The sequence below is a fragment of the Pezoporus wallicus genome, unplaced genomic scaffold (assembly GCF_028554395.1).
Source record: "Pezoporus wallicus isolate ANWC-B61680 ecotype Strahan unplaced genomic scaffold, APGP_CSIRO_Pwel_v1 contig_3952, whole genome shotgun sequence".
Classification (NCBI taxonomy): domain Eukaryota; kingdom Metazoa; phylum Chordata; class Aves; order Psittaciformes; family Psittacidae; genus Pezoporus; species Pezoporus wallicus.
Window position 1 is genome coordinate 2,646,241 of NW_026635034.1, and position 27,015 is coordinate 2,673,255.

At 48.2% G+C, this 27,015-nt stretch overlaps 1 protein-coding gene across 2 annotated transcripts in view; it reads right to left on the minus strand.

The window, feature by feature from the left end:
- Positions 1-4,235: 4,235 nt before the first annotated feature.
- ST8SIA2 (ST8 alpha-N-acetyl-neuraminide alpha-2,8-sialyltransferase 2) overlaps positions 4,236-27,015 on the minus strand; it is a 30,331-nt gene continuing 7,551 nt past the window's right edge. The window contains exons 2-6 of one of the 2 annotated variants that reach the window (XM_057419527.1): positions 19,667-19,729; positions 17,661-17,789; positions 16,891-17,148; positions 14,327-14,620; positions 4,236-4,658 (exon numbers count right to left, since the gene is read on the minus strand). In XM_057419527.1, coding sequence (XP_057275510.1) covers positions 4,373-4,658; positions 14,327-14,620; positions 16,891-17,148; positions 17,661-17,789; positions 19,667-19,729 — 1,030 coding nt within the window. In that variant the 3' untranslated portion in view covers positions 4,236-4,372. The remainder of the gene's footprint in view (positions 4,659-14,326; positions 14,621-16,890; positions 17,149-17,660; positions 17,790-19,666; positions 19,730-27,015) is intronic. The other variant, XM_057419612.1, reaches the window with a different exon arrangement.

Genomic DNA, 27,015 nt, shown 5'->3' on the forward strand with positions numbered 1-27,015 from the left:
GCTATTTGCACTTTGTTCACTTATTATCTGGGCTGTGACTGAAGCAGAGGATTGGTTATTGACCCTGCACCAAGCCTTGCCTGATGAAGCGTTGAGGGGAAGGTGATTGTCCCTCCTCCATCCCATCATCCATCATTCAGTAGCTTGGGAGGGAAGCGGTTGCTCTGCCAGCCCTGCCTGGACAAGGGGCTGGGGATGCAGGAGGCAGCTGGGGTCCTGCACCACCGCTCAGAGGAGCTGCTGCAACTCACCCAAGTTAGCTTTATATAAGGCAGAACAAGCATTAGTTATAAGTGATCTTGGCAGCACGAAGCCCGCAGACTCTGCAGCTTGACCAGAGGAACCATACTCTGTGCCAGTGCAAGATAAAGGCAAGATCTCCCCCAGGAGAGCAACAGCCATGTCACTGTAGATATATGGATACTGTTATAGGACGAACAAAACTGCTGTGCTGTTGCATTCCTCCTCTGCACAGCTCCGCAGCACACGCACGGAGCAATGAGCACGGAATGAGCTGAATTAAACTTCTTGTCTGAATGATCCTTGTTCAGCCTGGGCAGGTCTGTAATGACAGGTGCATTCAGCAGGCACCAAAATCACTGGAGTAATCCAGGGGAGAGGAAAACAGGAGCGAGCAGCCCAACAGCATTTGTGAGCGCAGTGGATTCATGGCAGGGCTGGCTGTTAGCCTGGGGACACAAAGAAGCATGTGGCAGATCTGAAGGCTGGGATGTAAGCAGGCAGACCATGGTTAAAAAGCAGAGCAGACCAGGCAGCTGTCCTTCTGGCCATGGTGTGGCTGTGCTGGAAGATAAGAATCCTATCCCCAAGCTGTTGTAAAAAGAAAATGCACCAGAGGCACATGGTGAGGAAAAGGATGGGTTTAGCCAGAATCATCCATTAGACTATTACCGCCCAAAACCACACTGGGAAACACAGCCTCAAACTCTGAGCTTAGTCAGGTAGAGACTCAAGTTTACCTCCATTTTACAAGTTTAGGTCACTTGTCACCATCTGAAAGCCTTTGGCACAAATATGCCTAGCATATGGGATGGAGCTCCCCACCTCAGAGCCACCAGCATCACCAGTTTGGGCTGTCCTCACTGCTGGAGGGAACAGCAGGATGGAGGAGCAAAGACCAAAGGGAGCTACTGCTGTTGTTTAGAGCAGTTAAATACATTCATGGTGCAACACATGCATCCCTGCTTGAATAGCATCAATACTCTTTTTATTTCACTCCTGATGACAGGAGAGTCTTAATTGGGCATGAAGAAACTCATCAAGCAGCAGCCCGGTGTGGCATCAGGTCCCCATAGCATCTGGCAGGCACCGTGCTGCTGCCCTGTGGCTGATCAACTGCTGGTGCCTGCCCCAAAGTAGCCCAAATATCATCCACCTACCACCAGCACTGCTGCTCCCTGTGCAGAGCAGAAGGTGGACCTGAAATTCTGCTCCTGCTGCTCCATGGGCTTTACAGCTTGTCGAGTTGCAGGGGTTTGGGTTTGGTGGAGCCAGGTCCCAGCTATTTTCTGGAAATAGAAATGATAATGTGCATTTCCTACCTGAGGAACTGCTCAGAGAACCAGACCAGAGGACTTAACACAGCTCACTAAAGCAAGGAGAAATTTCTAGATGTTTCTCTGCATATAAACTCAGCAGGGACCAACCTGCATGGCCGTGAAGTGAAATGGGAGCTCAGCCATCGATTTCAAAAGCTGCAGGGTCTTGGCTCTCGGTTTAATGTATTTTTAAAGCAGGGGTGAGCAGGACCCACTCTGGAAAGAGAAACATCACCAGCAATTTCATCTCCCTGAATAATTTGCCTCTAACTTGCCTGTGCTTTGATCCAGCAGCTGCTTCAAGGGCACTAGAACATTCCTTCTCCCATCCCTTTTTCACCCCACTTGTGCTGCTGTTGGATTCAGCTCAGTCCTCTTTGTAGGCACAGGGAAGGCATCCTGGTGGCTTTGGATGACCCCTGGCAGAGCACTGACATCCACCCCAGAAGGGCAAATAAGCGCAGCCTTCCCCTTTCCTTCACTGGCAAAGGAGGTTTCAGGGTCTCTCCTTTGATCTCATGGCATTTTCTGGTCCTGCTCCTCTTCTCACCCTTCTGGTCCATAAAAATAAATACAAAACAAACATAAACCCCTGCACTTTTATTTCATTTCTTGTATTTTTATTTAAAAAGAAGGTTTGCTAACAGCAATCAGTACCGTGCCCAGGCCCCTCAAGACAACAGTTGGCTTTAGCAGTCCCTCCTTTGTGCAAGGGACAAACCAGGGAATTATCCAGCTTTAACAACCACTCCTGAATCATGGGAAGCTCCTTGGGATTGCAGAACTACTTCCACCTTGCAGTTTTACTCTGTCTCCTTCTGTCTCAGGACACCCCTACAGCTTATGCTGAGGTTCACAGCCAGGTTGAGCTTTATCGTGTAATGAAACTCAAGCAAAAAAGATACTTAAAAAAGTGCCAGGTTTTAGGAAAATACATAAAAGAAATCACTTTCTGGAGTTGGAAAGAAACATCCCCTCGGTGGCAGATTAGCCCACATTTATCCACTATAATGTTGCTTATACCTTAATCTTAGGCATCTTCATCTGACACTAATTAGCAGGCTGGAGGCTCCTACGGGTACAGTAGCTTCTACATCCCAAAACATGAAAGCGAGCTCTTCCTTTTACCACTTGAAACACTCCGTTTTTTAAAGAGGCAATGTCAAGTATTTCAGCCCCAAACTGTACGCTTTTTAACCTACAAAACACAGCTGTAGGAGGAGGCACAAAGGTGATGGTACCCAGCCAGGAAAGCACCGCAGCATGCATCTGAGGCTTGCCTGTGTAGTGCTATTTATTCTCCTGCACATTAAACCCAAACTGCATTCACTGAACCCTGGACTCACCTGCATCCTGGCACTGAGTGCTAATTAGGAGATAAATAGAGCGGGCTACAGAAGCAGAAAATTAAACAGGCTAATCAGATCAATCTAGTTACTTCTCCAAAAACCCTCCAAACTTAGCAAAAAGCAAATGTGGTTATAAAAGCTCCTTTATATTTTGGAATATATATTCCAAATATATATATTCTGATATATATTTGGAATATATTCCTTTATAATGGGAAAAGATTATTTCTTTGACATGCATCACTAGGCAAGCATCCCACCAAGGTCCATCTGACATCTGATTTAAGAGCTAATCAAAGCTTGACAGAAAGGTCAGAGCAGGACTTCGGGAGTGCAGTGCTGTGTGCTGGTTCTTGGTGGGGAAAGAGAATAAAGTATTTAGAGTTGACAAAGTCTCTTGAAGTCCTGTGGTCTTTCTGCTTGGCTGGGTCTCAGGCCTATCACCAATACTTCAGTGGTTGTTTCTGGAGCGGGAGAGAAGGCAGGATGCTTAGCAGGTAGCATTTGGGAATTAAGAGCTAGATGCACTTATGGTTTTCACGAGCCCTGACAGATGTTGAGTGTCTTCGACTGTGGCACAGTAAGACACTTAATACTAATGGTGCCAGTCTGCAGCAGCGAACCTCCTCTCTGCCAGGTTCCAGCATCTTGGCTCCTTTCTAAATTACTCCTTAGGAAAGGAAGAGGAAAATACGTGCTCAGCATCCTTGTCGCCATCTGCCTTGCTCAATGCCAATGTGCCCGTTCTCCAGAGGCCCTCACATCTCCTCTCTGAGCAAATATCACTAGGATCAGCTTAGCACTGCTCCCCACCACCTCCTGAAGATCAAGCTGCAGCCCTGGAGGCTTCACCCGCACCTCTCTGGAGGCTGTGCTCAGCCTGATGGTCCATGTTTTGGATGGAACTGTGCACCGCTGCCAGACATGATCCCTGCTGGGCAGGAGACAGCTCCTGCTTGGTTCCATGGGCAGTCCCTTGGCTTTGAGAGCCACCAACAAACCTTCCCTGCCCACCCCGCTCCCTGCCCCTTCCCCTCCCCGCCACAAGCACGGGGCCAAGAACGCGCCTTGCTGCATAGCGCCGGCATCCTTGGCCAAACAAACTAACTACCAACCTTGGACCAGTCACGACAAACGGCTTAACGTTTACCCATCACCTAACATACCCTCAAAAACCAAGGCCACCTTCACACCTTTCGGACGTAGGGCGAGCCCAGCAAGCCCATGGCAAGGGGTCTCACCCAGGCCAGTCAAGCCAGATGCTCCAGCATCTCTCCTGCCCCTTCCTTGGTGAACACCAAACAGTTATAATACTCAGGTCAATATATATAGGTACCACGTATATATATTTGTGTCGCTGTTCTGCGCATTGACAAAGACAACCAACCCCACCAGGCACCACTTGTCCTTTCTGCCCCCTCCCCTTCTTCCCATGGCTGTGCAGGAACGTGGCCGGGGACCACCCTACGTGGCCCCATCACACTCCCCCACAGTCAGCTTCAAGGCTCCCTGCTGGTGCAGCGTCTTTAAGGCTTTGAACTCCAAGGGCATGGTGTGCGGGCTGGCCTGCGAGGTGTAGCCGTACTTCAGGCTGTCGTAGTAGTGGTACTTGACAGGGTTCTGGTTCTGGTCCAGGGGGAAGGGCCAGAAGCCATAGAGATAGATCTGGTTGCAGAAGCGAGTGGCTAAGGTGTACATGAGGAGGCCGGTGGTGGGTCGCTTGATATGCACCTTGTTGGTTAGCCAGTACCTGCAAAGGGAGAGTAAAGCGTGTTATTCCTCCTGCACTTGCATTTTATCCTTCCAGCCTCTGACTGAGATATATTGGTGATTCAAAGTGAGAGGTTGCTGACTTGCAGAAGAGTTCTCCATGCCAAGAAAAAGCCTCCCCAGGGATTGCTTCATGAATAAGCATCCTCCTGCTCTCTGTCTTGCAGTTACATCACACGTGTTGCTATGGCATTGAAGCATCTCATGCCTCGGCAATCCTTTATGAAAAACAAATTGCTTGCAACAGCGGCCTTCACTACTTCAGCCTACAATTATCTCCCAATCAACCCAGGAGATCAATATCCCAGACCAAACCATCCACACGTCAAGTAGACTCCATCAACCCCTCGAAGCAGACACGCTCATACATACATGCTGATGATTTTCATCGATGAATGAAGATTTTTACTCTGACAGTAAACACAACAGGGCTGTAAAATCATTTGTCTTGGAATAAAGGGTCACCAAGCTGAAAGAGCTAAAACACACTGCTATGTTCCCATTAACCCAGTGATTGCTGCTGTGATCCTGGACCAAAACACATCACCACACTGTGAAACATCAGTTCATGAGACACACAGTATGGAATACTGCAGTATATAATATGTAATACAGCGGTCAGCTGTGCTCTCTGCTGAGAAGTGGGTTAGTTTGAGGAGAAGGACATAGCGATGCACGAGCATCAGCAGTTGTATTTTGGGCTGCTGATAAAAGTTACTGCAGCATCAACATCCTGTAGGAAGATGTTCCATCACCCAGTGTTTATTGCACTGGCAACTTACGTGGTTTGCTCAGCAGAAAAACACTGTCAGAGGAGCAAAATCAGAAAGAAAAAGGTAGATATCCGCTTCAGGGTCCACTCCTTCTCCCCCAGCAAGCCCAGTGCTGATGCTGCCCCACAGCAGGCAGGTCTAATGCAGGCAGCACATCCCATTGCTGCCCGTTCATACCCATGGATTATCTTTAATAGATATTTCAAAGGGCCTGCGTTTAGATTCAGCCTACAATTATCTTGTAATCAACCCAGGAGATCAATAGTACAGACCAAGCCACTGCAGCACTTTGGATAACAGGTGAGGAAGTGGAGGGGAGCATGTGTCATTTCTGTGCTTTTTCCAGAGGCTTGGGATGCTGAACAGGGATGGGGGGCCATGGAAAGTGTTGCTCCTCATTCGCACTTTCTGTTGGGCTACTGAGGTTCTGGTGCTCAGACAGCAGGAACCCTTCGGAGAGCTGAGCCTTAATCCTGCAAATTAGCTTTTCACGAAAGCCATTAAAATTTAGCAACCAAGGCACAAAATGTACTTGCTTGCTCTCAGCCAGATAACAGAAAAATTGACTCTTCTGGGAAATCAAATTCTAGAAGCAGAGTGACCGCCTGGGCATGTGCGGGAAGGTCACCGCAGGGTTTATCATGGTCCCAAATCCCAAGGGTTTGGGGTCAAAGTGCCTGCAGCTTTAGCAAAGGATGAGTATGATGTTTTGGGAAGGAGGTCTCCATGCCTAACTTATCTTGGTATCCAGCACGTAAAAGGAGCAAGAAACAGGGAAAACCAGTATCTCGTTGGCAAAGCATCAGCATTTTCTAGGCTTGCCCAGCCGTATGTGTTGTGCTGTAGGGACACAGCAAAGCTCACTGTGGTGTCAAGGCAACCTTCTCCCACAGGTAGCCATAAAACAGCCTCCTTGATGAGTTTATGGGTAAGCACATTAGACCCCTGGTGTGTGGAGAGAAATGGGAGATTATCACAACCATTTAACACTGTGAATTAGGGTATCCCCATGCAGCAGGGAAACAGCCTGGGAAGAACTGTCAAGCCACATTATCTGGCTGTTTTTGGGGGGAGACAACTGCCTGGGCTTGTCTTGCAGCTGCTTCAGCCTTAAATTGTCCTTTTATCAATTTACCAGCTGGAGCATAGGCAGATACTGGTGACCTTATTCCTGCCCAAAGTACTGACTTCTGGGTTTTGCCAAGAGGCTGTAAAAACTCTATGAACACACGATGACCTTAACAGCACGATGAAGTGACCCTTGCAAATGAGTACAGGACACTCATGTGACCATCAATTTTTCAAGTGTATTAATGATGACAAAAAACGACCTGGATCAAACACAGAAGTGCCCTACAGAAGCACACTGTCCTCTGCTATCCAGCCTTACCAAGACCAGCAAAGCATGTGCAACTGGTACCCAAAAGCAGCCCTACCAACATCAACCCAGTGTATCCACCTCAGCACACGCAGCTAGTGAGTATTCACTCAGTAATTCTGGGGTGGGAACAATTAAAATTCAGTTTCTTATAACACAAAGTAAAAAAAACCTGGCTTTTTTATCTGTATTTCGCTCTATTGCAGGCATGGTATTGTGAAAATGAGGATGATAAACCTTGCTCCTACAACATCATAAATTCTCACTGCTGGATGCAGCTTTGGGAGGGGGTGATGGACTCCAGGCTGTCCCAGCCCACACACACAGATGACATACATAATATATACTGCCCAAACCATAACACAGGTCATGCCACAGCACTTGCAATTTGTTTCCTGCACAGCGAAGGTGGGAAATCCTCTGGTGAGGTCTAGGGAATACTGTTTTAAATGACTGGATCGTGATAGGAGTGTGGGAGCTCTGCAGGAAGATCTCCTTCTTTCCTCTCCCACCACTGGCCAACTGAGACAGTGGCTACATTCCTGGTGCAGGAAAGAACAGCTGGGGATGGAAATAAAACCTAATTAATTCTGTAAATCCAAATGAGGTTGTCTGGGCACACATGGGATGCTGTGTCAACAGCACACCTTTAATATGTGAGGTCCGGGATTTTAATTAGGAGGAAAGATAATCTTGAAGCAGACAGTAATTATTTTTCAAATTGGCTACACCAATCACCATAACTATTAACTGCATCACTTTATGGAAACAGGCAGCAATTAAAAGAGAAGAGCAAAGAGCAGTCCTGAAACCCAATCCCTCCTTTCTCAGAGCCATTCTCACAGCGTGGACCTCCTTCAAAAGCTGGTGCTGTGTTGTTGCTGCAAATAAACCCTCAGGGGTGGAAGCAGCCACAGAGATAGGCTGGTGCCTGAGTGGGATGCAGCTATGAACAAGAACTGTGATGCTGTCAGGCAAAAATTGTCCAAGACAGCTCTTGGTTTGGATCATGATAGTGACAGATAGAAAATGTCATCAGATGTTCAAGGCTATCTTTTGTGAGAAGGCAGCCTACACATAAGCTGTAGTACCTATCTGAACTAATACATGATGGTAGCCAAGGACAGAGGCTTCAGGAAGGAAAGCTCAGTCTTGTCCTGAACAGTATGTGGCTCTGGTTGCTGCTCAATGACATCAATTTTCCAACAGGTTTCCAAGAAGCTTAAGAACATCCCTAAGCAGAACTGCACTGCATTGCTACCACCTGCCCGACCACCAGCATAAGCCTCCTGTGAGGCGACCACTGCATTTGGACCTTAAAGCCCAGTGGGAACCCTTTAGGAGACAACTCCAGGAGACAAACCACTCCGAAACCGCCCCTAGGAAGCTTCAGCTCACACTGAAGGTGGCAACTTCCACATCGCACATCTGGAGCACACACCCCACCGCACTGACAGCACAAGGGCTTGTAGTGACAGGACAAGGGGGAATGGCTTTAAGCTGACAGAGGAGAGATTTACACTAGACACTAGGAAAATTCTTCCCTGTGAGGGTGCTGAGGCACTGGCACAGGGTGCCCAGAGAAGCTGTGGCTGCCCCATCCCTGGCAGTGTTCAAGGCCAGGTTGGACACAGGGGCTTGGAGCAAGCTGTTCCAATGGAAGGTGTCCCTGCCCATGGCAGGGGTTGGAACTGGATGAGCTTTAAGTTCTCTTCCAACCCAAACAATGCAATGAATTCAGGGAGCAGACTCTGGCCTTGATATGGGCTGAAACACCGGGTAAAAAACTTGCCCTCAAAGGCAGTGTTTGAGGACCACGAGTGAGGGCAGAGTATGAGGAAAACCTGAAGCAATTTGTACCCTCCAGGTAAGGGTTAAAACCTGCAGGATAAAGTAAACAGAAAATCCATTGCCCTGATGAATAAAAACCTCAGGTCAATGAAGAAATCAAGTTTCAGCAGTATCAGCTGCATTATCTAATGATACAAATCAGAATAGCTGAAATAATGCAACTTCAGGCCCTTTTAAACCAGCTTATTCATAAAACCATGATACAAACACAAGCTGTTGTGGAGATGCTAGTCCTTGACTGTCAGTAGCATATTATTAGTCTGCTACACACATCCTGCTCCCATTAGTACTCATGAAAAACCAGCTACAGATAATCAGAGCAAGTGCCCCCACAGTGCCCCGTGCTCAGGTTGGTGCAGGAGAGGACAGGACCACCAGTGCTGGAAGGGCACAGCATGTATCCCAGTTACTGGGTGGAGCAATTGCTATCCCCCATCCAGCTTCTTCCAGCCTTTTCCTGTCCATGTATCCAGTCTCCTCTGTCACCTTCACCAAAATAGCCAAGAGCCATGTACAGTGATGAGATCTGTGCTGGACAGGTAGGGTTGTGCACGTCCACATCCGGATTCATGCTAATGCTAACTCCAAAAGCTGCATCTGGAGTCAGAGTTGAGGTTTATCCCCAAGCAGGGCAAAGCCCAAACACCAAATCAGGCCTATATATGCACAGACTTGGCTTGGGTCTGGTTTCCCACCTGAGCATAGGACCATTGTCCTTAAACCATCTGTGGGACCAGAGAGGAAGGGCTTTTAAGGCACAAGTCCCCAGGGCAGATATTTCAGAGGAGCCCTGTAAGCCTGAAGTACCATAAGGGAAGAAGCGTGAAGCAGCTGGTTTAGAAAACCCACAAGTGGGTGACGCTGGCTAATCAACAGCAGAACTGATTTGAGACAGTGAGAAAAGATGAGCTGGAAGGGCTGTGAAAAGGAAACGAGACAGCTTAGATTGGATGTGCTAGAGAAAAGGGGAGCCTGTGGATGAACACAGTGATGCAACCAAAGCAACAGGGTAGGAGAACAATCTGCACATGTGCATCCTGTATGGCTATAAGCAAGGCAAAGCTGTGAGAAAGGATGCAGGTTTATCAGGACACAGGGTAAGGAAGGCTTCCACCCTGACTGATGGATGGGAAAGGCAGCAGCTGAGCAGCACTGCTCTGAAAAACCAGCAAAGGCTTAGACATTGTTTGGGTGCGAGCACCCAGGGAGACATCTGAAGCAAAGATGAATCCACCTGATGCCCCACCAGCCTGCACCACTTTTGGGGACACACGGCAGAACAGCGCTACACAAGCTCCAGGCCCTGAGCAAGGTGCTCGCCATCATGAAGATCGCATGCAAACTGTCACAGCTATTTGGATGTTAAACCTAATGGAGACCTTGCCAAGGAGCTGGAAGATTTATTGATTATTTATTTTCTTCTTTCAAGAAGCTCTTAACAGACTCTTACGAGATTAGAACTGGAGACTGCCAAGAGACCCTCGTGATGGACACAGTGAGAAATGCTAGACTGGATTCGGCAAGACAAACTGAAACATGTCCATGAATTCTCCGTGAGGAGTGATAGCCAGACCTCCAGGCACAATTATTTTCCCTCGCTTCCTGCATTTCATGTTATTTCTCCAACAAAAGCTGCTTGGCAATAGGGATTACAAGGCTTTTTGGAGACACTCACAGATGACTTATAAGTGGCTTGCTTGCTTCCCAGCCAGGAGACAAGCACTGCGCTCACCAGATGAATTGCTCAGGAGACAGAATCACTCTGAAGTGAGTCATGCACCCCCAGAATGCATGGCACCGTCCCCAAGAGCTGGCTCCCTGCTATGGCACAGCTTTCCTCTTCAGCCTTAGGTAACGACTCACCTTCCTTCTGAGCTCCTCCATGGAAATCCTGATGGCTCTCTGCCCTCCTGGCATGAAGATGGGGAGATTAACCATGTAAGAAGAGGCTCTGTCCTCCTGCACGAATTATCCAGAGTGATCCACACAAAAAAAGCTATCAGCAAGCATTTAAGGCATCCTCATAGCTAGGAAGGTGATGTCTCAAATGATGCTGTTAAGGACAACAAAACCAAATGCATTTTACTTATCTCAGCAACACACACTCTACAAATGCCCCAAATGCACTGAAAATGATAGGGAAAAACGCTCAATTGCCACCGAAATGCATTCTGGCCTGGGGGAAAGCAGAGTAGGACAATAAATACTGCGGTTCAAGGGGGAGTCAAGAACTCACAAAAGTATTTCATTGGTAGTAAAGGAAGAAGAGAAAAGGCAAAGCTTTTGTAGCCAAATTGAAGCTGGCTGAGATGGCAGCCTTTGTAGAAAGTGCTCTTCCTTGAAAAATACAAAATATATGAAAGAGTGCCTTGCCTGAAAGACTTCCCGCACTTCTTTGTGATTTCCAAATCAATTTAGGATAGATCATAAAGGGTAGCTAGATCCAGCAAAGAAGAAGACGGGCCATGTCTGTAAGCACAGAACAGAGGGATATTCTGTGGGGCTTTGTGGATTATCGATTCTCTGCTGCACGCTACGTGCCACAAAATGTATTCATTTCACAAATCTTAGACCTGTCAAAGGAAGCATAATGCTACAGACTGGCATGTTCTGCAAAGAGAGCTGGAGAGACAGAGGAAGTCGTTGGAGACCATATCCCTGTAACAGCAAGGAGCTCCGAAGCAAAAACATAGGATGATTGTTGGAATTAGGCAGCTTCACAGGAGATGAATGAGTAAACTCCTAGTGATTCTGGTCAGATTGACCTGAGGAAAGAAGGAAAGACTCCTTCTTCAGGTACCTATAGGTACTTGAGAGACTTCCTAATACAGCACAAAGAGCATCAGCACCACCACTCCCAGCTATTGCCAGTTCATTCAATACTGCCTGAATCACTCTTGAATCCATTCAAGTCCAAACCTGAGGAGGCTGCACCAAGGAAAGGGTTAACATTGACTCCAGCCTTCCTCCAGAACAGCACAGCCCTTTGCCCCCAGCCCTGGGTGGTCCCATAGCTCCTTGGCCAGGCCATACACACTGGGTGGATGTTGAAGTGCTCCTGTGAGTTCTGGCTTTCTAGGGGGCTGCAGCTCTAATCACATTAATTGTTAATTAGCAGGTATCCTTGTTTTCCTGCTGATAAGTGTGAGAGCAGGAGGGCAGGTCAGGCAGCAGCTCCCTTGGCTTAGAGGGCAAACTGACGGGGATTAGCTCTGACTTCTGCATATAACTGAATTAGTGCTGCCTCTGTGCAGCCAGGACCCACCTTTCTCCATTGCCCTCAGTATGGTGACCAGCACAAAGGACAGGACCAAGGTCTTCATTGTAGCTCAGACTGGGTACTGAGAGCCTATCATCAGCATCTGCCGGTGTCTGATCATGTGCTGGTACCACATCCATCCCAGACACCCACCAACAGCAGCCATTTCACTCACTCTCTGGCCTGACTGATTGCATCTCCCTGAGTACCAGGTTTTCAGAAGCCCAAACCCATGCTCCTTGCACAAGACCCCCATTAAAACCCACAGGAACACTAACACATGCAAAAAGAAGACACTTCTCCAAGCCACAGGGGAGAGGGGTGCATCACTCCATACACTGAGAGACAATGCTGAAGCCCTGGGCTTATCCCAGAATCATAGAACAGATAGGGTTGGAAAGGACCTTAAGATCAACTAGTTCCAACCTCCCTGCCATGGCAGGGACACCTCCCACTAAACCATATCACCCAAGGCCTCGTCCAACCTGGTCTTGAACACTGCCAGGGATGGAGCATTCACAACCTCCCTGGGCAACCCATTTCAGTGCCTCCCCACCCTAACAGGAAAGAATTTCCTCCTTATATCCAATCTAAACTTCCCCTGTTTAAGTTTTAACCCGTTACCCCTTGTCCTGTCACTACAGTCTCTAATGAAGAGTCCCTCCCCAGCATCCCTATAGGCCCCCTTCAGATACTGGAAGGCTGCTCTGAGGTCTCCACGCAGCCTTCTCTTCTCCAGGCTAACAGCCACAACTTCCTCAGCCTGTCTTCATAATCCCTGCATCCCCTTCAGCCAGGCTCCAGCACTGCTCTGTGGATGCACAGGGACAACCACAGTGCCAGTTGGACCACAAGGCTGTGCCACAGAGGGACCAGGAAGATGCCATGAGTTGGAAGATAAGCAGCAGAGCTTATTGAGGCATCCTCCTCCTCTCCTGCAGGAAAGCGATGCCCAAACCTTGCCAATCCCTCCATAAAGCTTCCTACGGGAAGTTTCTGGCACTGGGAATGGTTGCAAGCACAGGATTAGCAGCCTGTTGATTTAAAGGGCTTATTACAGGAGCTTAATTCTATTTTGACAGATGAAAGTAAGTCAATTACAGCTAGAAATAGCTCAGAATTTGGGTTGTGGGATTTTTTCTTTCACTTCCTCTCCTCCCTTTCACAGAGTTGTGATATCGTTTACTTCCCTTCCCTTACCTCAAAGCCAGCATTTTCTCTAAAATGCCTCTCCAGCCCAGGGAAGCCTCAAACACAGGCACTTGAGGCAGACACAGTTCGTTCTTTCTCCCATTACTGCTGCCCGTGATGCACTGTGGTATCAGAAACTTCCTTCCTCCCAGCCTGTCTGCAGAGCTGCCCTTCACATCCCTTCCCTGGAACACCCCTTTAGGCTTGCTTCTGCAGGAAATGACCCCCAAATCTGTCCCTGCCCACCCCTTGTACTTACACATAACCTGAACTGAGACAGACCAACAACCAGCATGGACCAACGGACCAGAAGAGATCAGGTTCAGAGATGTGTGGGGTTAGAAGTACTCAAAACGATCAAGAAACATTAATGCTGAAACCTAGAGGTGAGAACATCAGCTACGTGAGGGAATTCCCATCCTGGGAGATCAACAGGGTTAGTGAGGATCAACAAGAACACCTACTGCCACTCCAGCATAAGCCACCGCCAGCCTGGACTCCCTAAATGAATCATGACTCTCCTTAGAGAAATAAAGCAAGAAAGCAACAGCCCACCCCATCCTGAAGCCACTTACATGGAATTCTCACCTATGGGGCTCCCTTTTTTATAACCTGCCCATCCCCACCATAACCTGTGTGTCCCACACACCTGAAGTTGTAAGGAGAGAGCAGAAAGACCCATTCCTTCCCTCCCAGTAAGTCCCTTCACCACCACCTGGCCCTATTTACCTAATCAAGAGGACCAGACCATATCAATCCCCTCCTTGGCTTGGCTGGTCATTTAAGATGAGCAGTGCAATTAGCACCATCACAGAGGCTACTCATGAACAGCCCTGCCACTGCTCTGAGTTCCCTGACCTCACTCAAGCACAAGGTGCCAAACCTCATCCCTAGCTTGGCACACACATTTCTCCAAGGAAAGCTCTAACTCGGGAGTTATCACGGTGACACCCAGGAAAACATTGCAAGACTTAGGCACGCTATATCACATGACTAAAAGCCCTCACACTCAAAGAGCAGAGCAGGGATCCCCTGCTTGTGAGGTGGTCCTTAGTTCTCATCTAGGGACCAGCCACTGCCTATGGAGTTCTCACAGGTCTGGAGGAAGAAACAGCTCCAGCAGAACTCAATGGATCGCTCTCTAGCTCAGGAAGCTCATGAAATCCTGGCTCTGAGCACACCAGAAACACTCTCACCCTCGGACAGCGTGCAGCAGGCGCAGCGAGGGGTAGGCAGTCCTGACGTTGATGTGATGCTTCAGGATGAGCTCGTTCACCCACTCCACTCGCTCCTTGCCCCCCTTAGCCATGAACGCTGGGATCCAGAGGATGCTGCCGTTGAGGCTGTGGAGGCGTTGGAGCAGCTTCTCCCTCCAAGTCTCATTCACCAGGTCCTCGAAGGCGCGTTGGATGACCGAGGGGTTCATAGTCACCAGGTCTGTCTTCATGCCCACGTCCTGTGAGTACTCCTGGACAGGGGCCAGATTGCACCTGTGAGGAGAAACACCAAAGAGCCCTTTGCAATGGATGAGACAAACAATGGCAGTGACAAACATGAGGGGCACTTGCCAAAAGCCAGGGCCAGATGTGCCCATTTGCCTTTGCTTTGGGGAGAAGGAGGAGGGAGAATGAATCTCTGCAATAAACAGAGGCTCTGACCCGGTAATGATGAGCCATCTTAGCATCAGGTCATCATTCCTCAGCACGACGGCGTGTGCATGCATATTCCTCTGGGGCAATGCTAATAACAGACATAACTCTGGTGTCTGGTGGGTGGCTTTGTACGGATCGGTATCTCTTCTGGTGCGGTTCAGAAATAACACGTAGCAACAAACCTCCCATCTTTGCTGCCATGGCAGGTTTGCAGTGAAACGGCCTTTCCCACGCAAGGAAAGAGCTTGCCTCTTACGTCTACCCTGCTAGGGTAATATTACGCTAAATCTCTTTTCTCCTCCTGGTGCGTCTCTGCTAACAGCAGACGTAGTGGCACCAGCAGTGATAACGACACCAGCAGGAGGTGGATGCCAGGACATGGTCTCCTCAGGGTTTGCCTGTCTGGAGGCTGTGACCTTCAAACCCCATCTCTGTCTGTGGGATTAACTGTGCCTCCTCCCGGGCTGTGCACGCAGGGATGGGCACACATGCTTCTCCAGGAGCTCCTGTGCCACCGGCTCCTGAGTCACACCAAGGATGTGGGATAAACTGCCGACAAATCACCCTTGTTATAAGGTGTTTTCCTACAGCTCCTTCAGGAGGGATCTGTTGCCACTAAGCTGTGTCATGCACGTGGCACTGGGTAAATGGCACCGGGTAAATGGCACCAGGGACCAGCTAATGGGGAGATGCAGAGAGATGCTCCTTCAGCGTGGTAAAACCAGAGGGTAGATGTGTGTTTGCACACTGCATGTTCTCCTGCGGCGTTTTATAGAGAAGTTACAGTATTTAACGAGCAGGAATTGCATCCTAACCATCTGTGTCGATAATCAGCCATTACTACTGTTTTCTCTGCTTTACAGATGGAGAAACTAAGGGAACGGTGTAAAGAAAATCCAGCTATTGGCACATAGAGCCCTTCTGGTCCACTCATCACAGGAGTAAAATCACTGAAAATGAACACTGAATTGAAGAGCTGTATCTTGGACACAGAGCCCATCACTGGTCACTGTCAGCCCTGCTGAAAAGGCTGCCTGGATGGATCAGGAAGATGACGTCCAAGTGGTGGCTCAGATAACCTATGGTGGGAAGAGCACGACCATGCCAGAGCTGCACTAGCTGGGCAGAAGTTGCTCAAAATCCCAATCCTTACACCCAAAAGAGCTTTTCTCCTGCAGCTTTGCTGCCTGACACGAAAGCCTCTCCCTAAACTTTGCCAGAACTGCAATAAGCAATTTTCCCCTTTTCTCACTCTGATTACACTAAAGGATGTGAACGATAACACCTTGTCCCCTATGCACAGGATGGAAACTGCTAGCAGCCAGGCAGGCTGGAGCAGCCAGATTTGAGCAGGGGGCAGAGGTGACATTATCCTCATTCTCATGTCACACTGGGGACCACCTCTGTGAGCCGCTGATGGATTGGGCTGTCTTCATAATAGACTCACCAGAAAGCAAATGTCTGCACGTACATAAATCATCAGCAGGCTGCTCTAGCCCCTCAGCTAGCAGACGTACACAGGTGTCAGGGATAGGAGGGCAGGCATGCTCCTCCTCTCTGCTTCAAGCATCTTCTGTAACCGATCCAGTGTTTGTCCCATTGGGGATCAGGATCTGTTGCTGCTGGTACGTGGGGCAGCCCATCTGAAGGGACATCAGTGCTGGGGATGGAGTGGTGACAGGGGAGCATCAGAGCTGGGTGTGCACAAGTGTGGTGGCAAGGCTTTGTGTGGTGCACCCAGTGCTTGAAGGCAGAAGTGGTTTGGGGAAAAATTGAGCTTGTCTCCATGGGAGAGTCCAGGGCAGGGGTTGTTTGCAAGAGGGCAAGCATGTGGGAAGAGGGAGTGCTTGGGACTGGGGGTGATGAGGGTTAATGGTGACCTGTGGGGTTAATGGTGTACCATGAGAAGACATGGGGTGGGTTTGCAAGAACACTGGGTGAGCATTCAGTGGTGGATGGAAGAGCCTGCAGCACGGTGTTTCCACCTGTGAACAATACACATGATGCTCATGGGGCTGCAGGGCTGCACAGCACCATGCCACCAGGACTCCAGTCACTGCTCCAACCCCACCCGAGACCCTCTCAGCCCCACCGTGCTATGTCCTTACCTTATCACGAAGCTGTGTGCATCAATCTCGGGCCCACAGCGGCTGCTGAGCAGGACCCCTGAGTTGCCCACGATGGCGCAGGTGGGGAACTGCTTGCCCTTGAGGGGCGAGGTGCGGGGCAGCAGCTCGTACAGGTTCTGCGAGACGTTCATGGTGCTGTCCCTGTCAAACACGTAGTGGATGATGTCCCCCGGCTTCAGCGTCCCCTTCAGCACCGAAATGTCCTTCTCTGCATCTAGGAACTTCAAGATCTGTTTCCTGAGGACAGGGAAGAAAACGGCCCCATCAGATAAGGTACAGAGGTCATACATGAGATGAACTCTTGCCTCCCGGCTGCTCTGTGGCCAGTCCATCTGACAGATGCTCCCCAGGAATAGCTTACAAATGGGTATCACCATCTCAACGCCTGCTCCATCTCCACCCATCCCTTTCCAGCACAGACTAGCATCAGCCCAACATTAGTGGAGGGTGCCTGCATTTACCCCAGGAAGAAAGTCTCCTCTCTTCCATGACCCATTGAGAGCACATGCTGCTCCCACTTGACCTGGAAAACGGGGGCTCAAGTTCTCCTTATGCTGCTGTTGTGAGGCCAGCTGGTTCAGCTGGGAATTCATTTTCAAGTGATCGCTTACAGATATGAAGCCTAGCTCAGCAGGAGATAACCCTTTTATTTCTTCCTTGACTTCTTTAGATGATATACAGAGGCAATTTGCCAGCTTGCACTAGAGAGGACCAAATCTGTCTCTTGTCCTATAGGTAATTACCAGTACCTGATCTTCAAAGAGAGTGTCTGGTTGTGTCTCCATTTGGATGAGGCTGGTTTAATGTTGTGCTTAATGCTTTCATTACTTCTGTCAACAACAGCTGGAGACGAAGAGTCATTTATTACTACTTCAGCTCTAGAGAACAAGAAAGATGAGGAGAGGGAGAGAAGCGAGATCCGTTAGCATCCCAATGGCACTTCTAATCACTGTCTTCAGCTCTGGCTGCTGGTATTCAAACTTCATCAGAAAAGCAAAATTGTAGTTATTAGCTAAACAAGAACTGAAAGCCTGTTTGTATTCTGCTACACTCAAGCAGGCATAAATCCTTAAATACCTGCTCACTTACGCGAACACAGACTTACAGCCAGGCACAGCAATACAGAAATCTTACACATGTAACTGTAGAGAGGCATGCACACACAAACATGAGCAGGCTCTGCTAAGACAGGCTGGCAGATGGACACTTACAGACAGGACACCGCAGAGCCCTGGGGAGCCCCCTGAATTCACCAAGACATTTCCTACACGGACCCTATTGCCTTGTGGTGGCACGTGAACACCCTGAATTGGAGCCAGCTCAGCTCCTGGAGAGGGTTAAAATCCTCATCAGAGAAGTGCAATCTTCACCCAAAGGAGAGATTAATTTAGCTGAGCTGCTGGGTTCTGCTTGTGAGTCTGGGCTATGAGCATCCAATACTGCACAGGGAGAAGCTGGCTTGCTGGTAACTTTTCCCTTGTTAGAATGAGGATTTCAGCATCCCTATTCCTGCTCCAGGGCCAGAAATGAGCAGGGGGACAGGCAACAACTAGGTGGTTTGGAGATGGTCACCGGTCACCTCCCAGCTTTTAAACCCTGCTCTAAGGAGCAAACCAGCCCCAGCACTTCAGGGCTGCTTACATCAAATGGCATGAATTAAGGGAGTCTCCGAATACTTGATGCCAGCCAGCCACTCTCCAAAGAGAATACCCAAGCATCTCATCAGAAGGCTGCGCGTGTATCTGCAGCCCTAAAAAACCCTTCACACTTCAGAGCACTCTGAAAAACATACAGGCAGAGCACTCACTATTAGCTAAAGAGAATCTCCCTCTCCGATGCAAAGGGCTTCTTCCAGCTGGGAAATGGTTTGTAAATACATACATATAAAAAAGCATGTAAACCCCAAGGAGGGAGAAGAGTAAGAGAGATGGAGCAGAGCTGGTGGCCCAGGCAAGGAGCTCCCATGGACACACTGTAGTGTTTTGGAAAGGCAAGGAAATGTGTTTATAAAAGCTGGCTGCCACTGTCCTTGTTTGTGTTCGTACAGTACCTGCCAGTCGAGGTTGTTGGCTTTGTATCCATTGTGTATTTTGCTGTATTACCTTGTGTCTTGCAGAGCTTCTAAAAAGGTGTCAAAAATCATAAAGGAAACATGGTAAAGAAATCTTGGGAATAACTAAGATTTTTGTTGGTTTTGCCCATGTTCTGTGTTTTGATCACCGGTGGTGGCATCGTCACAGAATGAGCTTACCCCTTCTCACATGGCATCACTAAGCTGTGCAACTGGGCTGCTTGATAATGCTGGGCTGATGTGAAATCATTGTGAAAATCACACTGAGAGACTCTGAATGAAGCTGTGATGCCATGAACTGACTGCAATGGAGCAATGTTACTGAAGCGCTTTACTATAAAGCCGAATGAAGTTCCAATGTCAAAGACAGCAGTCTCTCTTCTAACATCACTTAGTAAACCTATGAAAATGGCAACTCCAACGCTGACTTATTTTCACAATAAGTAACTCTCTGTTCCTCATTCTCTCAATCACCACAACTTGCAGATCCTTGGTTATTTGCAAATGATTATTGCACTGAGATGGAGGAAAGAGGGGGAGAAACGATTAAGAAAATGCAAAGCAGAAGTGAAAAGAAACAGATACATTTGCTAAATAAGAACAGCACTATCCAGCGAAGAGGAGAAGCAGATTAATAGCTGCCTTACAGCAAAAACAAATGAACACAAAATCTAATTTACAAACCTATTAGATTTGCTATGTAAGCTGTTCACAGCTGATCTGATTGTACCTCTGCCTCCAGAACTCCTGCAAGACAAAGGAAATGCATTATTTATAAACCCAGCACCTCTTTGCCAAGCATTGTTCAACAGTCAAGAGATCCTGCTCTGAAGGGCTCTGAACGGAGACACTGCTGAGCCAACCTTATCCCATTCCATCCAGGAGGGACGAGTCCTCATGCCTGTGAAGGGCTTTTCACATCCATCGTCATTGCTGCCCTGCTGTGACTGTAAAACCATTCCCACAAAAAAGCTCCTAACCACCCCAATTAATAATACTTGTGCAATCCAATCAGCCATCAAAGACATCTGGTCTCTGTCGTCAAAGCAGCATGCAGCCTACAGGTTGCATTAAATACATCTCTACTTTTTTTATTACGAGTCAGGTGTCAGCGGTGCATTGAGGTCTCCTCTATCCCCAGGTTGCCAAGGGACTTTCCCTATCCTTTTCAAATGGGGACTGAGCTGAATGATCTGGACCAGATTCCCACCACTGTTCTTGGGTTTTCAGCTGAGACCACCCAACATCTCCACTGTACCCAGACCAAGCCACCAGCCCCCTGGCTCACCTCATCCCCACAGTGCGCCATCTCCCAGCTCCCACTGACCCAGACCAGACCCAGAGTCCCATTCCAGCCTGCTCCAACTCCTGAGTGCCCTGAAGCTCCTTGTTCCCACCTTTGGTGTTACCCGGCTGAAGCTACGTGGCCAATTCACCAGTCATTCACACGCTGGAGCTGAGATCTGAAGTGACATCCTTGTCACTCCCATGGCTTAACACTACTGCATGAGGACAGGTACCAGACCTGCCTGAGCAAGACCTAAGGGAACAGACAGCCAAACTTTCCAGCACCTGTATAGTGCTATAATGAAGAATAGGTGCGACCAAGACCCTTCAGAAACCAGCACCACTCATACAACTTGTGAATCCTCACTTAAAAATAAACACATACAAGTATTGGTCTGCATCTACTTGGCTGCAGAGCCCCTTCTTGCTTTAACTTGCTGTTTTCCAAAGGGTGACAAAGAACAAGTCACCCATTTTCTGATGCTCAGTGAGACCTGGGCTCCTAGTCAGACACATTTTAACTGCCACGTGCTCATAGCTCTGTCTTATTGTTTCCATTGCACAGATATCCAAATGAACATGCTCATAAAGAGAACCAAATTTTCTTCCAGCAGAAATACTGCTACCTGGAAATATATACCTTAATGAAAATGTATCTCAGGAGCATGTATTTCTACCAGTCCTGAAAAAAATCCCAACTGCATTAGACATAAATGAAAAAGAAATAGAGTGTGTGAACGTTTGGTGCCATCAGACTCGGGGAATGAAAAGTAAATCCCTTTGTTAGGCTGAGCACAGCCCTCAGCACCGCCTAACATCAAACCTTTGGGACAACAATGGTTGTCCCTTTCCTCCCTCCTGCTGGGGACCATCTACGGTCAAGTCAGAGTGATTCTTGCTCCAACACTCTTCTCTTTCCTTTGGCAAACCTGAGAGTCGGTGAGCTGCCTCATTTTTTGGTGCATCAAGGGAACAGCAGGACTACCTTATTCCTAGAGCCTACTGGCATTTAACAACCTCTGCTTTAATGGGGTTCACGGCAGGGTGTGGAAGCAGACTGGATTAATGTGCAAACCATGCACGCTTTCTGAGACGTCTCCTCTGAAGGAGCCTTCCAAATGGGATTCACACTCCTTCACACTTGCCATACGACAGATAGGGACTGGATTAAGGGCTTAGAAAAAGAAATGCTGCTCCCTGAATAAGTGCTGGTTCACAGTCTCTGTGAAAAGGAAAAAAAATCACAGAAATCAGAAAGTAGAGAGGACCTGTTAGCTCCCACCTCGTCCCTGTTTTGTGGCTATGGCAAGCCTGATCCGAAGCATCACATCGTATTATTCAAATGCATTTATCCAATCTAGCTTTACATGCCGCCAGCGACAGGCCTGTGCATGTCTCCTCCTGAAATTAAGGCAGGCATCGATGTTGGACATGAGGAATGCAGGTTGAGAGCACATCTCCCTGCTCACTGTGTGCAGCAGTGGTGGGAAAGGGGATTTTGCTGCTGAGCAGCCCCTCAAGGGCAGTTTCTTTCCCCCTCACACACTGTGAAAAGCAAAAGTTTTCAACATAGTGTAATGCCAACAGAGCATGATTTCTGCTGTCACATGTGAACATGGGGGAGAGAGCAGGGCTTCGCTGCTGGCCACCTTCCCATGACTTGCTCCATGGCACTGGGCTCACTGCTTTCTGGCTGGCAGCAGCCAGGATGCTCTCACCTGAGATGCTGGCAAAGCCACTGCTCGCTGTACCAGGCCTGGTATCTCTCTCAGAGCCATGGATCTTGCCTGAAGCTGGGATATGATACTCGGCTGAAGGTCTTAGCTGGCTCAATGAAACCTAAGATGCTCCTGTGGCTTCAAAACCACCAGCCTTTTGGCCCTTTGTATCCTACACTGCAAGTTCTGAATATCTTCCTTACAATCTCCCTTTGTACAGGTGAAAACAATATGCACTGTGAATCATAGAATGGTTTGGGTTAGAAAGGACCTTAAGATCATCGAATTCAAACCCCTTGCCATGAGCAGGGATGCCTCACACTATCAGACCATGGGGTGTATTGCCCTGTGTAGCACCCTGTTGAGCTCAGCTCATCAGTGGGCACCAGCCTGGCAAACCAGCCACTCAGAACACCCATCGTTTAGCCAAGCATGGTATTTCCCAAGCTCTACCATACTTCATTACCAACACAGCAAGTCAGTATCATCGTACTGCTTTGTTCCTCTCACCTGGGAAGAGGAGAACATTAAGAAATGGAGGGCACTAATTAGAAGGCACACGTTTAGAAAAAAACCTCAGCCCATTTTATTATCCCTTGCTGACCTGGAGTTTCGAATCTCTTGGCTTCAAAAGGCAAAGAACAACCTCGATTAAAATTGCACAGATAGGCATTGATTTTGAAAAGCTTTCTAGTGCTACATGGTGTTTAGATTGAATTGCTTTATTAATCTGGTTGTTATCAGTTTGATTGTATAGCCAGCTCCACAAAGTACCAACCTACTTCCTAATCCTATTATTTACAAAACACACTCTTTTTTTGACTTCTGTGGGGATGTTTTCCAGTGATAAATCGCATCTATATGTGCTAATGCCATATTACTGGCTTATGCCACCCTTTCTCATTTTTGCTTTGAGATTTTCAAGCTGAATTTCCACTACCTAAGATATTATATAGGTCAAAACATTCTGTGCTCAGATGTAAAGTGACACTGATTCATATATCAGAGGATAAAAAAAGAAGAATTTTCTTATGGTTCAGGTCCAAATTTTCTTGGCTGAATAATTTCTGACAAATCAGATACGTGAAGACTTTTCTATTCACCCACTATGAATGGGCTGTTTGGGGATTTTTGCATCCCCTTTCATAATCTCTCACTTCTTAAATGATTCTCTTAATTATTGCTAGGTACGGTTCGGTCTTGCTTCCAGCAATTTCGATATGTGAAATCAAAGCTGCTTTGACTGAACAAGTAGGTCACGCAGCCTCTTTGGGTGAGTGGATCTCTAAGAACAGGCTGTATGCATCCATATTGTCGGGCTTACAAATTCCAAGACGTTTTTTTCCATGGATATTTTACAATGCCCACCTCTGAGTCCTGCTTCCTCCAGCATCTGTTGCAGACAATACACATGGGAAGCGGTCATGAGAAGTAAGAGCTAGCCAGAAATTTCATCCATACCTAACCACCCATTTAGTCACACTTGTGGAGCTCATTCCCAGTGGAACAAAACCTCTGCCTCTTCCTGACCTTGGGCAACCCAAGTCCTCCTCTTCTCCCTTCTCCACATAAAAGAGAGATAATGATCCCTTGGATAAATTCTGCTTAACAATCCCCCATCTGAATTCCACAGAAAGAGAGTTCAGAGTGCCGCAGTTTTTATCTTGAGGGGTTCACAAAATTAACACACACTAATTAAGTTTTCACAACCTGCTTTTGTGTTAGGTACATTTTATGACCCTTGTTTTACAGCTGGGACACTGCGGGGGGAAGTGGCTTGGCCCATAACACCAAGAAATGACAGTCCCACAAGCCAGGACAGGAGCACTCCTATGGGCTTAACAGCACACCAGCCCTCTTGAAAATGCTGCTCTTTACTTGCTGAGAGCGAGTACGGCTCCTGCAGGGTGAGAGGGTAGGATATGTAACCCAGTAGACCACAGGAATCAATCTATAAAGGTCTCACTGGCCTGAAAAGCACACGCAGCCATTGGTCCCCTGAAATGGCGGCAGGAGGTACCCATAAAGCAGTCTGTATCTATTAAAAAAAGAAACCACCACCTATCTTTACTTTGCTTTTTAAGGATTGCTCTGATGTTGTTCTCAAGGCCAGAATTGCTATTTTCTATCTGAAGGGCACATAAGCCTGCTTGGGCACTACCCTCTCAAAATCACTGCTCTCCCTCCCCTTCCCAAGGCATCTGTGTGAGGAGGGGATGTGGAGCAGGCTGCGGAGCAGGCTGCTCACAGCCCCTCCGCAGGATGCTGCTTCACGGCCAGGCAGACCCAGTCACTGTAACTGGGGAAAGGGACACACTGCCCAGCCACTGGAAAAGAAATACAAACACAGAGATCACCCCCCTCCTCCCAGACTTGATAGACTCACCGCTGCAGACACTCACAGTCACATATAATCCCATGTGCATTCACGGGCATAAGCCAGACCTTGCAATGTCAGGGACTAGCTGGCACCTGCACAGCACCTCGCTGGAGATGGGCTTGGATGCAACGACTGCCCTGTTGAGTGAGTGGATTAATCCTGCTGACTAAGAGCAGTGCAGTCATTAAGCTAAGCCATGGCCCCCCTGAGTCCTCAAAGATGGGGCAGGATTCCCTCCGCCCAGAGCTATGACATGGATCAGGGTACAGGTTTCAACTCTCCCTCCTCTTCCCTGAAATTCAGGGTTTGTGTTGAGACCAGCAGAGCAGCAGATGTGATTCCAGCTGTCTGTGAAAGAGAAATAATTGCCTTCCAACTGTCAACCTGTCCAGCCTGTCCTGCAGGGTGGAAAAGCAAAGGTGTCCTGAGAATCCAAACTGAGCAGGAATCCAGCTCAGAGGCTTGGAAACCAGGATTTCTTGGGTACCATATCCTGGCTCTCCATCTGTATATCAGGTCTCGCTGAAAAGATGGGGAAAGGCCACATTCATCAGCAAGTCCCCTTTTGGGCTTCTCACTAGATACTGAGGTGGCTTCTTTGGGGTTTAGGTAAAAGCCTATATACATAAAATATTCTGCTATCAGGGTCAAATTTGAAGAGGAAAGGCTTTGCTCCTGCTTAGAACTACAGAATGGTTTGGGTTGGAAGAGATCTTAAAGCTCATCCAGCTCCAACCCCCTGCCATGGGCAGGGACATCTTCCACTAGCGCAGGTTGCTTCAAGCTCCATCCAACCTGGCCTTGAGCACTGCCAGGGATGGGGCAGCCACAGCTTCTCTGGGCACCCTGTGCCAGTGCCTCAGCACCCTCATAGTGAAGAATTTGTGCAAATTAGAAACAAAAGCCAAAGCCAGGTGAGAACCAATGGGATCTGAGATGCATTTTGGAACCTTAAGACCATGTACTCAAACACACCATCATGCACCCTCCCTAACACTGGCATTCCCCTACCCAGACATGCAGCTCTCGCAGGCTCCCTTCTCATCTTGCCTTCCTGCGTCACATCTCATAACACACCAGGAGGAGCCAGGACATCTGACACTTGCACATCATTCCCTGTGACATTTCATCAGTCATTTCCAAGTCTGTCATCCCAGGGATGTGGAGGAGATTACAATTAAGAGGATTGGTGGCCATTGGGTAAACCTGTGTACACACACACTCCTGGTGAGGAAGGTTCCCTCCCCAGGGATTAATTGGAAAGACATTTCTAAAGCATTTTGTCTGCTAGGATGAAAGATCCTGCAATACATCTTGATGAGACGTTTGAAATCACACTTCCATGTGTTTAAAATCTCACTTGTTCATATTATCACAGCTTGGCAGGCTGAGTGTCAAAAACTTCCTAAATATCAGGTGCTATTTTTACTGCTCCCAAGTTTCATTCTTTCTATTCTTTCATACTTCTGCATTTGGAAGAGTGCGCCCATACCACGGCATTCAGGAAAATCACTTTGCTCTGCTGGGGTTCTGACGCAGCTGCAGGGGCAGTGCTTGTACAGCCAGGCCTGCGGTGTAGCATCTTCCAGCAAGCCAAGGAGACTTGGTGTAAAGGCATCAGCTGATGGTCTGATGATGTTCCTTTACTTGCTATTACCCACCATGAGGGACACAGATCTATCAGTCTCCTGAAAACCAGCCTTGCTAATTTGGTCGCCTCCTCCCATGCCCCTGCATCCTGCAGGCTCCTTCCCAGGGACCACAAGAAGACAGGCAGGTCAGAGGTGCTCAGCATCCCTCCCTGCCAGGTGGTAACTGTGACTTTACATCAGCTCCTGTGTAAATGAGAGGAGGGTTTGGCTCTGAGATTTCTGCCTGGTTACAAATCACTGTGTGATCATTGAGGACACGGGAATCAAGACACATGAGTTTGCAAAACAGAGACACCTATTGCTGAATAGAGAATCAGCCAATTAGGCAGAAACGCTTATATGGCAAAACCAGAGAAGAACCAGCAGGAACGGCGCAGCTCAGATCACTAAAGGACATGAGGCAATGGGAGGGACACTCGTGGCAGCCTGCCACCACGACACTGCTTGGGGATCACTGCACTGGGATAACCACAGCACCAAACCCAAATCCCTGTCCCTGCCCTGAGCTACCTGCTCTGAAGGACCTGTAAGAGGCAGGATGATGCTCAGAGCAGCCTGATGGTCACTGCTGTCCATCAGGAATCCCATGGTGCAGGCCAAGTGCTTCTCCTGAGCCAGAACAGTCTCCCTTGCATGTGTGGAATGTCAGGTCTCACATAAACACGCATTCACCATCACATCAGCACAACCTGACCCGATCACCCCGTGATGCTCTTGTTTTATCGCTGCTCTAAAGACAAAACGCTCACGTGCTGGCAGAGCAAAAATGTCACACATCTCACTTCTCCCCATCCCATATACTAACAGGACCTTATTCTCTCCTTCATCTCAGGTCTTCCATTAGAGGTTTATTCCTGGCATCAGTTCAGTTTCTTTGGCTGTGTTAATTAAACAGTCAGCAAAGAAAAAGACACTGAAGCAGGCAAAAAGGATCCAGTGAGGAGTTTGGGACTGGGGTGTGTGTGTTTGTGTGTTTAGCTTTCCCCTTCTGGAACA